Raw genomic sequence first — 15,212 nt, 5'->3', positions numbered from 1 at the left:
AACATAAAACTGAAATAGAAAGCGATAAACAGTTTTTTTATATTGATTCAGTAGCTCGAGAATATGTTACGCTTGTGACTCTTTTCAACCGGAAGTGATAGAAATCAATTAGCACTTGGTTTCAATATTAATCTCCATAGAGCAAAAGGAGGACACGGTGGCTCAGTGGTAGAGCGCTTACCTCTGGAATGTGGGGTCTCTAGTTCAATCCCCGGCCAAGTAATCTCGTGGTGGACAACATCGTATCCGTGGGTTTTCTCGGGGTACTTCCTTTCTTCCCACTCTCATTCCACCGGTTTTTCCATCATTCACTTCCTGTAATCATCGTCTCCTTAAGCCAAAAGGGCATAACGTGGGACGTTAAACTGAAAGATTTCATTTCATTTTTTATATAGAGCAAAAACGCTGAGAGAGAGAGCATCCGATGATCAGGTTCTGTTTTTGATGCTATTCTTCAATTGCAACGAAACACATTGTTTATTTATTGAATTTCAATAGGGAATAAACACTGTACTCCTCTCAGTTACAAAGGCGTACTCAATTTCTGTTACAAAATACAAAGGAATAAATTGAAATAAAATTAAAATAAAGGAAAAGTTAAGATAAATACATATGTGCCGAAGCCCAAAATCTACAAAAAACATCAAATGCTGTAAATCATCCCCACTGGTACTAAATATGTCGGTATATCTGAAATTTATAATTATTGATGTTTTTACATGTTATTCTAACATAATGTCATTTTCACATAGCTCTAAACATTTTATTAATTTTATTAATTTCGAAACTTTAAATGGGAATTCTAATTTATTACATCTTTGTACTTCACTATTGTAAGTAGTAGTAATAGAGTTTTCACCTTTTGTCAGAAGTTCAGTAACTTCCGAAAATAATCCTCAAAGTTCGAAACCATTAGCAGTTCATTATTCAGTTGGAAAATTTCCGGCACAATTTTAATGGTAATCTCCACTTCCTCCGTCATGATGGCATCATCTGTGTAAGATGGTCTCACAGATATAGGGGCATCGGAAGTGGTCATGTGTCCATTGAAAATTGTTATTTCCACTTGGATCTCATAGGATTGCTTTCATTACCGTAAACTGCTTTCATCTTCTCGTGAATTTGTTTCACTGTGTCCTGGAAATTCAGGGACCTTCGTTTCTTGAATGTATCGTTAGAGAACTTGCATTGTTCTCTTGTATTTGATTGCGCCGCAAAATGCAACTCTGTCATCACATAAGGCGAAACTCTCTGTTCTATTTCTTCTTTCACTTTCGGTCATTTGATTTCATCCGTTGTGTAATAGCAGTATTGCCAGTTGTTAATAGCAGTAATACCACTTTTGACCAATCCATGTGAAATGGACTTACTGTATTATTTAAAATTACCAATTGGTTCTAGTAAAATTTGATAGTTATTTAATTTATTATTTTCTATTGTATGTATTTACTTTTTACTGTGACAATGTGTGTTCGGTTATATTTTTCAGTGCATATGATTGATTACCTTTACATCCAGAGCTCTAGGACATAATTTTAAATTCAAAAGATTGCTTTTTGTTACAGAACAAATTTTAGTGTTAATTTCATGAAAATAGGTACAATCTCAGTCTGTTAATCTTTGCCAGTAATTAATTAATGTAAAGAATTTTAAATAAAAATCACTATCAGTATGTTAATATATTTATAATAATGTTTGTAATTTGTTTACTTTTAGACGTCGTTCTCGTAGTCGAGAAGCCCGGAGAAGATCAAGATCCCGCAGTGGAGAACGTCGAAGGAAACCAACTCCAAGCCGTAGTGGTAGGAATAGGCGCTCTAGAAGTCGTGACAGGAGATCGCGTAGCCGTGACAAACGATCTCACAGCAGGGATAGGAGGTCCCGCAGTCATGACAGGAGATCACGAACTCGTGAAAAGTCAAATGGTCGGGAGAGGCGGTCGCGCAGCCGTGATAGGAGATCACGCAGTCGTGATAGGCATCGGCGAAGCAGAAGTCGCGACAGGAAGGATAGGAAAGCTGGGAAATTGAAAGGTAAGTGTATTGTGTAGAAAAGTAAATATTATAACAGCAACTTACCTTAAAAATCAACGTATTTTTTGAAATAATAATAATAATGTAAGGATTGGAAAAGAAATAAAACTATTTTTTTAAGTTTTCTTGATAGCAAACTATAAAATTGAAATCCTTTGGAGCGAAAAATAGTCTAAATGTTCTTTCCTTCTTCAAGCAACCACCCGAAGAATTTTTAGAGCTAAGATTTGATCCTTACAATTGAGAATTCAAAATAAGGCGTTAAGCTTATAGTACTTAAGTGAAAATCGGTCAGTGTCGATATGGCTAATCAATAATATTATTCCCTCGCACCAACAAGTACTTTGATTCTTATATTAAAATTGCATTTTTAGTTTTGCATAAATACAACAAATACATTCCTTGTATATTAGAAGAAAACACATTCCATAAGTGAATAAAACACAACAGAGCGATTTTATCTTTTCAGATGTTTTATGTATCAGGTAGTGTAAAAAATAGTGAGCCTTTTGCACACGAGATGGCGTTAGATCCCAAATCTTAGGGTATATGAGATACAGAGAGGCCTAACGTCATTTGATAGCTGAAGTTGCGCTGCATTTTACAATTTTGTTTCGATAAAGTCGCAAATGGTGCACAGGGCCATGAAGAAATTTATGCTGTTTATGGGCAAGTTGTGCTATTAAAACCAGCAGTCAAAAAAATGGTTCAGTCGCTTACGTTCTAGAAATTTCAATATCCAAGACGCTCCTCGCAGTGGGCGACCAATCACAGCAAAAGTGGATGATATTCTAGGTAAAACATCGAACAAAACCGACATATATATATATGCAGTCGTAACAACACCAATGACCTAAACTTTCATCACTAAAAGGTGTTAACTCATTTGAAGAATGCTGGCTACAAAAAAAGAAACTCAAACATTTGGGTGTCACATGATCTGACTAAAAAAAAAAATTATGTGTGCAAATCTCTATCTACTAAAACATAAAGAACTCGAGCCGTTTCTGAAGTGGTTGATCACGAAGGATGAAAAGTGGATAACCTACGACAAACGTGCAAAATAGGTAAGGTCGGAGCAAAGAGAAGCTCTAGAGCCTGTACCAAATCCCACACTAACACTCAGGAAAATTATGCTGTGCGTTTAGTGAGACTGAAAAGGTATCGTGCTGTCAGGTAGAACAGTATATTTGTCCCTATATTATTTGTCGGCAGTTGGCCCAAGTGCACCTAGGATTTAAAAAAATAAATAAATAAAAGGAACTGGTCCCAACAGAAAGGTGTTATATACCACACTGACAACGCGCAGGCCGCATACATCTTCAACGATTGTAGCCCAGAATACATTGACAATACACCAGAAATTGAGATATCTCGGCTGGCATGTTTTAGTGCATTCATTGTATAGCGCGGACATATCGCCATCAGACTCAGTTGTTACTGTCTCTGTAAAATTCCCTGAGTGGTTTCCAGGTAGTTTCCAAAGAGGACTATAAAAAAAAAAAAAAAAAAAAAAAAACACGTGGCACAAATATTTGATCATAAACCATAGAAGTTCTATAGGGACGGGGATTATGATGTCAAAAAATGGCAGGACGTCGTCGAACAGACTAGTGCATATGTGGCTTCATAATGTTATTCTGAAATCACAATTTTTACCTCCAAAAGCTCAGTACTTTTTAGACAACCTGATATGTATAGGATGTGAGATTTTAACTTTGAGACTACGAAATATTTGGCGGAATAAGCGACAGACGATAAAAAATTAGGGTTTTGGAGCGGGAAGTTCCCCTGTGGTAAAATTAGCCCTCCATGGCGTGGGAACAACTTTGAAAACTTAAGTCGGGACCCTGTTTTTTTATTTATTTATTTATTTATTCCAGATGCGAAGTCTACAGGAAATAAGTAGACTTTATTCCAAGCGTGTTTTCGATTCGTGATAGATGGCGCTGTAATCAGTGAAAACTAGTTTCTCTAAGGTTTCTTCAATTAGAAGCGGCTACGTTTCATTTCACGATAAATCTGCGATAAACAATACCATTTTTTTTTTTTTTAACGTTTCCCCGACTCATGGTAGGTGGCGTGAAATTCTCATTGCATTCGATGTGATAATGAAAGTGTGGTAGTATAATCAGATGCAGCGTACAATGGTACCTTAGAGGCTATCTGATATTTTTTATATTTATGATCGGATGTGTTAAGCTGAACAAGTTAAATAAACAGTAGTGTGAAAAAGTCGGAGTTATATTAAAGGCGTAACAGTCTTGAGTAATTTGAGTAAAACTTGTACTACAAGTAAGATAATTTGCAAGGATCACAATTATATAAATACGAGGTTTAAAAGGATATTATGATCCCCTCCCCCCATGCCCAAGTATGATTACCCACCGCATACTGCACCTAATATCACTGCCACATTTTAATTATTTGGTCTAGGAATTAATTCGTGCGGGTGGACAAGAGATGGCGCAACGAACGGAGCGTCCCACAGTTCCGTGTATCCACACATGTGTTGCAAGCCCCTGTCATCGCGTATCGTTCGTAGTATAGGGCAGTGGATTAAAGCGTCAACAACACCAGTTTGTAGTTAAGTGAACATGGCGCAATTTGTGCCTGATAAAGTGTTTTTGCGGGGTGTCCTGCTGCATTACTTTAACATGCAGAAAAGTGCGACTGAAAGTCATCGTATTTTGGTGGCCATGCTCTAGCTGAGCGAACGTGTCAGAAGTGGTTTGCACGCTTTAGAAGTGGTGATTTCGGCTTGGCAGACCAAGAGCGAGCTGGACAGCCAAAAAAATTTCAAGACGAAGAATTGACAGCATTGCTCGAGCAGGATTCGTGTCAAACGCAGGAACAACTTGCAGCAGCATTAGGCGTTGATCAAACAACAGTCTCCAAACGCTTGAAAGCCATGGAAATGATTCAAAAGATGTCACATTGGGTTCCACATGAATTGAAAGACAGAGACGTTGAAAGACGAAAAACCATTTGCGAATTGCTGCTTCAACGACAGAGCAGAAAGGGGTTTCTGCATCGAATTATTACGGGTGATGAGAAGTGGATCCATTACGAGAACCCTAAACGAAAAAAGGCCTGGGTGAAACCAGGTGAACCAGGTCCATCACAACCAAAACGAGATATTCACTGTGCAACGGTTATGCTGTGCATATGGTGGGATATGAAAGATGTGGTGTACTATGAGCTGTTGCAACCGGGTGAAACTATGAATGGAGAACGTTATCGACGACAATTAATGCGTTTGAAGCAAGCTCTGGCCAGAACACGACCAGAATGGGAGAACAGACATGATAAACTTATTGTTCAACATGATAACGCTCGCCCACATGTCGCAAAACCGGTCAAAACCTATTTAGAAAATGTCGGATGGGAAGTTTTACCCCACCCGCCGTATTCACCAGACGTTGCTCCTTCGTACTACCACTTGTTCGATTGCATAAACAACGATTTGATTGGACAGCGGTTTACTTCTTCAGAAGATATCGAAACATGGGTCTCTGACTGGATCGCTTCCAAGGATGAGGACTTCTTTCGCCACGGAATCCGTACATTGCCTGACAGATGGGCAAAAGTGGTGGCTAGCGATGGACAATATTTTTCTTAAGGTATTTATGTATTTTGTGTTTGTACTACAGCTTCAATGTGTGCGTACCAACCGCACGAATTAATTCCTAGACCAAATATCTAAATTCGTGCTGAATACAGAGCAGTCTTTCATGCGATGTTTCACGATTTGAGAAAACAAAAGGTTGGTACCGTTTATCAGAAATTCATTTTGGGATGAAACGTGGGAGCTCCAATTTGAACAAATCTTACTAAAATTAGTTTTCACTGGTTACAGCACCACCTATCACGAATCGAATCATAAAGGTTTGGAATAAAATTTGCCTATTTTTCCCCTTAGAATTTGAATCTGCAATAAAAATAAAGACTCCTATTTTAAGTTTTCGAAGTTGCTTCTACACTATCCCCAGGTGGGGCTAGTCTTACTTCAAGTGAATTTCCCCTCTAAAATATAACTTCTTAATTCGGACATTTTTACGTCCGATGCCTATATTTTCAGATATTTTGCAGTCTTAAGGTAAAACAAGAAAAAAAAAACTATATTATGTTGATCGACAATGTTTCATTCCACTGCACTCATTAGCGTGCACATTGCTGTAGATAGAATAAAATTACACGAAAAACTTTTTAAAGGATTCGCTAATCGCTGTTACAAACAGCATCCTCTTACACTCCAGGGTTCCTACTGGTCAGGGAAAGTCAGCGAAAACTCAGGGAAAAAGACTGGATATCAGGGAAATTTTATAAAATATATTTTTTCTAACATTATTTGTACACCAATTTCAGTACACAGTATGGAACGTTGCTCATGATTTTATGGGTGGTAAGTGGAATGTATGTATGAGCAATTGATTATTGTCTCTATAGAATAAATGTTCTCACATATAAATATTCAGCGTTATTTATTCCTATTTATGTGTCAACGTCATCCGACACCTGTCATGAAAGTCAGGGGATTTCCTGCCAAAGGTCAGAGAAAAAGATTTCTCCAGATCAGTAGGAACCCTGCACTCACATTTTAAGTATGTTGTTGATAGTTAAAAGATCCCAAGACGTGCAGTTTCACTGGACAATTATTTTAGCTTTTTTAATTGTTCATGGGTGATGTGACTGAACGAGGTTGGTAATAGTCGTCAACTAATTTCCACATATGAACTTCACTTGGTGGTATTTTATGCAAACTACGATGTGAGAGAAAATAAGTGTGAATTAATAAATGGATATCAGTAATGTTTTGTGAATTCAGATGTTTTGTAGTTCTTATTACTAATAAAATTTTTAAAATATTTTTAACAGTGCTGGAAAAGTTAGGAATTGGTTTAAAGCCAGAAGCTTTGACTCCTGCCATGACGCCACAACAGTTGCTTCAAAAGTCAATGGAAGCACAAATTGAGAAAGTGAAGTATGTGACCGGAATAGAACTTCCGAAATATTACAATCCAGCAGCAATGAACCCTGTCAAATACGCCGAACAGATGCAGAAAAGAAAGCTTCTCTGGGGTAATAAGGTAAGTATTCAGAAATGTGTATTGTTTTCAACCAAGAAATTGATCAAAATTTGTTGGAAACGTCCCTTTCTACATCGTGAGTATTTGCAAGAAGTATTTTCTGTCTTCAAATTTTAATGCTTAATTAATTAGAACACGATGCCAAAATACCAAATATTTTCTTCCAGTTGAATGTTAAGCACATGTGTCATTGGTGCGAGTAGTTACTAGTTCGATTCACAGAGACATAGAATTTTTGACAGCTTCGTGAGGCAATCCGAGCATTCCTTGAAGTAGCAAACTTCGAAAAAGCAGGAATAACAGCGTTGGAACATATATTTCTATCATTCATTATCTAACATGTATCATTCAGTTGAATACGCTCCGTTAGGTCCGACCCTCGGTGAACTTAGGTTTACAGTTTTACTAACCATTTTTTTTTTTTGTTTTGTTTCGTAATTCACTAAGTTAGAGGAATAGAATTAGGCATATGTATCTAGTATACAATCTGGTTTTTATAATTATCATATTTCATTACCTGTCTTATCCGTATGAGTAATTTTATTTCATTTTTAGTTTCATAAAAACTACGGTGGAACACTTAGAACAAGCTCAGCTCATCTCTACTTACACTTCCAGCCTCGATTCGTGGGTATTTTCTTAATGGCCTACAACCAAGAATAACTGCAACTGTTCTCACAGTTTCCAAACAACTACTCCGTCAAATTTACTTTTCTCTTCGGTGGCTCAGTGGTAGAGTTCTCACCTTTGGTTCGATCCCACCTCCTGCCAGGTGGGATTTACGGTTGGCAAACATTCCCGTTTCTTTCCAATTTTCCCATTCTACCATTATCACCGATCTCATTAGCACCCTTAGCACTTTATCGCTCTTTGCCTCGCTGTATAGTTGTGGGACTTTTCTTTTTCTATGAGTTTTATTCAACATACTCCATTTTTATTTCTTCTTAATTTCTTTATTTTTATTTTTCAAACCAAGAAGAAAGTGATTCAGGTATGAAAGCTTTGCTGGTGTACATATTTCTCCTCTGCAATGTTGGAATTATTTGAGCAAGAAAAGAAAAAAAAAACAATAAATTGCTGATTTAAAATACTAAAGAAGACAATTGCTAATCTACAAGGTAAAAATGTTATCTTTACAGACAAAATTGCAACTTTAAGAAATAAGATCGATAACGATATATATAACGAAAGGAGAGCATTTTGGAATGTTCGTATTGATATCTGAATGTGTAGTTAATAACAAGATTGAACCGTTGATTCAGTACTATTTTATGCTATTAAAAGAGAAGTTGGGTGGATTTTTTATAACAGAATATTAAAAAAAAACAAAAATAAAAAAAAACTTTGACTCTTCAGCACTTTGAACTTATTGAATTAAAGGTGAGGAATTGGCAAATTTAACTACCAAGAATCACTTTTGTGCATTTTTTGAATTTATTCAAGATTTTCCTTACTTAAATAAAAGACCTGTCATCATTTTGCTACAGTGTGTACAACGTAATCAGTATAGATGTATTGGAAAGTATCTTTTTCTGTTAAGATTAATGCAGAAACAATTATATGTGAAACTTTGAGAATATTAGATGAGAAAAAAAGCGTGTAAATTTGTCCTACAACCTACTAAATAGTTGTGTATGTCTGAGAAACATGTTAAGTCTATTATATTTGGTAAGTCCCCTATCTATCTATCTATATATATATATATATAATCTTATCATTATTTCAAGGAGTCTCGTATAAGAGTGAGTACTAGTACGGAGTCTCCATTAGGGAAGGGTTGGAAAGGACTGCGTATAGTCTTGGTACATTTACAAACACTTGCTTCACAATGCTTGGGCTGATTTCACTGCAGGTCTTCTTGTAATAATTTATATTCAGTCGTTCCTATAACTCGAAATCTTTCTGATAATTTGCGTGTAAGTTGTAGAAATTTTCAACTTTTCTTTTATATATTTTCAGGACAAGAAGGAAGGAGAATCAACAACCAGTAAGTGGGAAGGAACTACATTTGCCCAAGATCAAGACGGAAAACTTACAGCTAAGTTTAAACGATTAATGGGAATCAAGACTCCTGGGGAAGGTAAATTTCGTATTTCTATTCTTCGTTTCACGTTTTCTTCCCGGTTTCTATTGTTTCTGTTTTTGGTGAGAGCTCCTTTGTGGCTAAGCGGTTAGCGTACGCGCCTTTGGTGTGGGAGACCCGAGTTCGATTCCTGGCGGGAGCTCATGTGATTCGGATTCCACATTAATCGGTAGGTCCCGTCTCATATAGCCTCACTGCTAAAAAGAACGTTAAACTCAAAATTAACTCAATTTTTTTTTTTTTTTTTTTTTTTTTTTTTTTTTTTTTTTTTTGTGAGGTGTTCTGCGGTTGCATAAGTAAAGTAATCTACCTACAGAGTACTGATCCTGAAGTTTTGCTGCCGTCTACTATTAATCCAGTGTTCTCGGAATTGCTGCCAGAGTGAATATTGCTGTGCTGAGCTTTCGTTACTATACAGCGGTAACATCATCAGAGCTATGAGAGTACCTTCCACTAACAGAAACTTCTCAAGGGTAGGAATATACAGCCATCTCAGGAGGAATTACGTTACACTCTTGTAACTAGGTACATGGCGTTTACTGTTTCTGGATAGTTGCATCCTTTTTTAACGAATAAAAATGATTTATCACTACACGACAAAAAGAGAATCACGATACAACCATTGGAAATTTGACGTATAGAACTCAACAGCCGGATGGCTAGCGTTTACTTAAAACTTGTCTTACACCTCTGAATTTACGAAGTGCGCGTAAATCGTATTTTTCTCTTTACACCTGATTCATCGACATTTTATATGGATATATCAAGAACACCACTTACTTTATTTTGCAACTCATTTAAAACTTAATTAAATCTCATCATATTCTAGTTCTAATTAACATAATTTTGTTAATACTTCTACTAGTTAGTTCTGTTCTTGACTTCATCGCTTATTCTAGTTGACAGTCTTCTGTTTATAAGTTATGTTGACTGTATTCCGGTATTTCTTTTGAAAGGCGACGCTGTTACTGCTCGTTTCAGTGTACACTGAGAAGATCCAGTTTTTGTCCACGATATTAAAAGTCTGCGTCGTCGTTGTTATACCGCCAATGTATAAATGATCCGTGATTGACGTGTATATTGCACATATTCTTCCTTTCCGTTAATACTTTTCGAATCATGAATGTTGCGATCCTCACATAAACTTTCCATACACATAGTGTGAACAACGTAACTTGACGCGCCGTTGTAGCATTTAAACTAATTAATAACAAAACACTGAAATTGTGTACGAAGCAATGTCAGAAGATGGAGGACGTTTGACATACATTGGAATACCACTAGATTAACAGTTCTGCCTACTCAAAGTTACATTATTTCCAATGGCGCTATGCTACGTATTTATGAACTACTTGACCATATTTCAAGTATTTGTTCAGTGTTATATCCCACAGATTTGCTTCTTTGATTGCAGGAGATAATGAGAAGTAAATAAATAAATAATCGAATGAATGATGAAGGGACAATACGTGACATCAATTTTTCGAGCGTGAATCGATTCCACGATAAACAGGCCTTGCGTTCACCAGCAACCGGCTACATGTCAACTAGATTTTACACTTAGGACTAAATATCTGTAGCTATTCTTACCCTCTTATCTACTGTAATTAACGCAACGACGACTTCCACCAGAACTTCAAAATTAGTACTCTTGATATCGAATACTGTTTTTCTTATCAGTTAACCTAGGATGTTCCGTTACTCGTAGCTTGATACCAATGTTTTATCATTCAAGTGGTGGCAGTTTTAGACAATATAAAATGTCATATATTGAATTAAAGGAAAACAGGAGCTAGGCGGTAGGGGAATCATCGTAAACAACGAAAATAGAAATAATATAAATTTGATCCATCTGGTAGCTTCTATAAGCGACATCTGAAATTAAACAGTAGTGCTATGTGTACACGATTTTCTTTCACAAGCAGAGTTTAAGGATGTCAATGATCTTGTTAAGATGGACCGTTTCCGCATATAATTTTGTATGTGAAAAATGACTTAAGATGTACAGATAGTGATTTTCTGCGACGGACAAACGCACACTGTTCTTTGTATGAACTAGACTGATGAATGTTGAGAATACTTTAGACCTACTCTCTGTTTTTATTTTAAATATCATAACTGTCAGTGAATCGTGCACAAAAACTTGATAGCGAAATATATTTATTCATCTACTGATAGTAAAAAATACAAAGTAAGTGATAGATCATTTACTATTATCGTATTCTGTTATTGTAAATTCTTTCTTTTCTGCTCATGTCGAATTTATTTATTTATTTTAATTTTTTATTAACAGGTACGCCGGGACCATCACAAGGAGAAGCCACTACTCCTGCTCCAACGGAAAATAGTGAAATTCTTAAAAAACAAGAGGAACTGTTCTCGTCCATGGAAAAACAGTATGAAGTTGCACGTGTTGCCACACATACTCAGCGTGGTGTAGGACTTGGTTTTGGTTCTTTCCAGTACCCTCGATAATATTGTCTCTAAGAAAATCACCGAACATGTTTTTTGTGCTATTCATGTTTCGTCAAAATGACATCGTAGTGAGGAATAATTGCGCAGCTGATCAGAAGTAACTGATTGAGAATGACTTTTTGAGTTACCTCGTGTATCAGGTTGCTTGCGGTATCGTGCGTGTGGAGATTTTTGTCAGAATGAAGATGATACCCTTCTCTTATTTTCATCTTTGTAAACTGTTTTGCGTCATTCCACGTTATTATGTGTGTGTGCAAGGATGTAATTTGTTTTGACCTGTGATGAACTTAAAGTTTTCTGTGTGTAATGTGGTGTATACGCGAGTGTATGTGTGTGTGCTTTCTTGTTGAAAAGGAAGTTCAAATGAGTCTAAACTGTTCCTTTAATTGCTGCAAGATCATTGTACCTGTGAATTTGTATGTTGGTAGAAATCACAAAAGGCAGCAATCCTTTTATTGTGCAAAATGCCAAATGAATACTAATATGTAAATGTATTTAATTGTTAATGAAAGTTAAAGAAAAAAGAGCTATAAAACGATATTTTCAGAGTCAGTTCCATATTTCAGACTAAGATAGTTTGTGCTACTTAATTTATTCCGACTTCACATATAATTTTAACTTTTAGTGAAGAATTCGAAAAAGATTAATTTCGAAAATGATTTATTTATTTCAGTCTTTGTATTTTCTTATTGCATTGAACGTACTAAATCTCTTGCTTTTAATCAACAAGAATTGTATTTTCGGATTATTCGTCTTTTGCCGTTATTTTTGAAGAATTCGTAAAATTGAAACTTTCCTTTTTTTTTTTTTTTTCAGTCCCTTCATCTGTGTTTTCTCTAATTTTCCGAATATTATAAATTTGATCCTTTAATAGTCAACTCCGTCTCGGTGTGTGTATTCTGTAGAAATTATCCAATGGTGAGAGTTGAGCTTAGAAATTAAAATACGCTATATTTTTTGCAAGTGTAAACTTGTATATATTATTTGTTACCTCATATATTTATACTGAATAGAAGTTCGTTCAGAGTTCTCAGTACGAGAGAATTAAAAGCAATTGCTTTGGTTTGTACTCGTTTATTAGTAAGATTCCACTCAATCGTGTGGTAAGAAAGTGTATTTGATTATTCTAGTGGATTCAGTTTGTGTATAGTGACACATCACCAATTGGATTATTTAATAGATGGTCCTTAGCTAAACTGTTTTTTAAATCAGGGAGCTAGTCTCAATAAGTGTATCAAGTAGCACAAACTAGTTGCATCCTTAAATCCTGTGAATGTTTACATTGGTTGATGACACTGCAACGTGTGTTTGGATTAAATATATACCGAAATAGCCATTATTTTGACGAATACTTATAAAAACGCTTTCTAAAAGTTGGCTTTTATTTGTTAGCTTATGAATAATGAGAGAAATCAAAGTGATTTGTCCTAATCACAGTGCGTTTCACAGATTGTTTCTTGTGATTAGAGTAAGTTAAAAGATCATGCTTATGAAAAACGAATATCAAAATAATGTCTACAGCGCCCATATTTTTTGAAGAGTGAAGAGATTCCACAAGTAGTTTGTTTATATTTATTTTTGATTTCCTATTACAGTTCATTCGTACATTGGACAATATTGTGTTTAGTTCTAATGAAAGTTGCTTTCTGTTAAAAGAATAAGTGTTTAAAATACCAAAATTATGTGAGAAGAAAATATTTCTTCAAAGATTCAAGTTCGCCGGATTAAAAGTATGAAATATTAAGTTCTGTGTGAGATGTTGCTTATATTCTCGCTTAACACATTACGTTGTTCATTTCTATATTTATCTATGTTCAGAGCCAAACGATTTCGGTTTCTTAGGTTTATCGTTTAAAATGTTCGGAACCATGTATAATAGGTATTCTAAAGTGCGTTGCACACCACTATTAGTTCTTGACCTCACTGTATACTAGTACAGTCTCTTATATGAACATTTTATTATTATTAATGAAGACATCCAATTATTTTCAGAGAATTGCGCAAAAAGTTAATATTTGCAAAATTACTCAGGAACAAGGCATCATTTTTTGTTACCGAGTGATAAATAGAAACTAGTTACATGCTCGTTTCGTTTTTCCTTCATCAGACACATATATAGCAGTTCTTTTGTGAAATCATGTTTGTTTTTTCCGTAAATTCAGTTGATTGAAATAGTTGCTGCATTCCGATAAAGAACTATTTTCAGCAGTAGCGTCTGGATATTAATTTTCTGTAGTAGTTCCCTCACTCATTAAGAATTTCCTGTGATCAGTAGAGAGAAATTCGTATTCTCTAATACTTATTTACGTATTGGGTCTCAATTAATCCACTGATAAAATGACTTCTACAACATTTTTGTAGGTGGCAAATATATTGCAAATTCTCTTCTTGTGATGAAAGTTAGTACAACCTTCAGTTTGAATTAAGTGCTCCCATTATTCATTGTTATATATAGGAACGATAAGGGTACGTTTTTGGTTATAATTGTGGAAACCCTTAAAATTGAGCTCGCTTTTATGGAAATCGAAAGGAAACAGTATAGGCAGATTAACATCGTTTTTGTACTTAGTATAAAGTACAGTTAAAGAAACCTAGGGTATATGCGCGTGAATTTGAGTTAATGCGTTAACAAAGTGAAACTGACATTTTGACTTACTTCATTTGTTGATGTAAATATTTCAGTAACTATTGTAGTAACAAAGTACGACGATAATAATATGAGTGCATGTATATATAAAAACTGTACTTGTAACATGCCGTGTGATATAGACATTTAGAACTCTGTCATCTTGTATCATTTATTCTTCAATATTAATTATATTTACAAGTTCCTTTCGTTTGCAGTCCGTGAATCATAGTGTAATTATAACTGATAAAACTATAGGAAAAACCAAAGGTGAAGCATAGTGTAAGTACCCTAATTGTGACATAATCTGTTCTATGATACTTTTGTAGTTAACTTGTGTGGGTACCGTGTGTTTTAACGTTCGTTTTTTTGCACCTTATTCACAGTTAGAGAAGTTACAGATGACAGTTTATTTTGTTTTTGTACTTACAAAGAAGTCTGTCTACCACTGCCTTGTCTGAAAAAAAGAAAAGTGTTGAAAATAAATCTATATTTGAAAGTGAAATATAGTTTTCTTTCACTAGTGGTTTGTTAACAAAGTTCACTTAGTATTTGATGGTAAGCGCGGGTAGACCTGGGTTCAGTTTTTGTGGGAGTAGGGCCGTTTTTACGCATGGACTAACACATGCCCCGGGGCGGCAAATTTTGGGGAGCAGCCGATTTTGTCGTGTAGAATATGACACTGGGTTTGTGCAGTTGTAAATAGCCAAGCAACAAGAATCAATTTCGCTGGAAAGAGGTAATGAACGTTTTGATTATGTCTTTATATTCGTTTTTTTTTTTTTCATTTTTTTTTTCATTTCATTTCATTAATACCATATTATTTTATCGTAATTTCAGAACCTTTCCATTGTTGATTAACTTTCAGAATTATCTACAGTACGTCAGTCCAGCCAGCGCAAGAA

At 35.4% G+C, this 15,212-nt stretch overlaps 1 protein-coding gene across 4 annotated transcripts in view; it reads left to right on the top strand.

Moving 5' to 3' along the window:
* LOC145692891 (uncharacterized) overlaps window positions 1-14,812 on the top strand; it is a 78,057-nt gene extending 63,245 nt beyond the window's left edge. For all 4 annotated transcript variants that reach the window (XM_081768446.1, XM_081768445.1, XM_081768444.1 and 1 more), the window contains 4 exons: window positions 1,717-2,033; window positions 6,912-7,123; window positions 9,083-9,203; window positions 11,500-14,812. In XM_081768446.1, the coding sequence (XP_081624572.1) occupies window positions 1,717-2,033; window positions 6,912-7,123; window positions 9,083-9,203; window positions 11,500-11,681 (832 nt within the window). In that variant the 3' untranslated portion in view covers window positions 11,682-14,812. The remainder of the gene's footprint in view (window positions 1-1,716; window positions 2,034-6,911; window positions 7,124-9,082; window positions 9,204-11,499) is intronic.
* The last annotated feature ends 400 nt before the right edge of the window (window positions 14,813-15,212 follow it).

Source organism: Thermobia domestica, chromosome 8 (assembly GCF_964235325.1).
Source record: "Thermobia domestica chromosome 8, izTheDome1.hap1.1, whole genome shotgun sequence".
Taxonomy (NCBI): Eukaryota; Metazoa; Arthropoda; class Insecta; order Zygentoma; family Lepismatidae; genus Thermobia; species Thermobia domestica.
The sequence above is the reverse complement of the archived record's forward strand: the minus strand, read 5'-3'. Positions and strand labels throughout refer to the sequence as shown.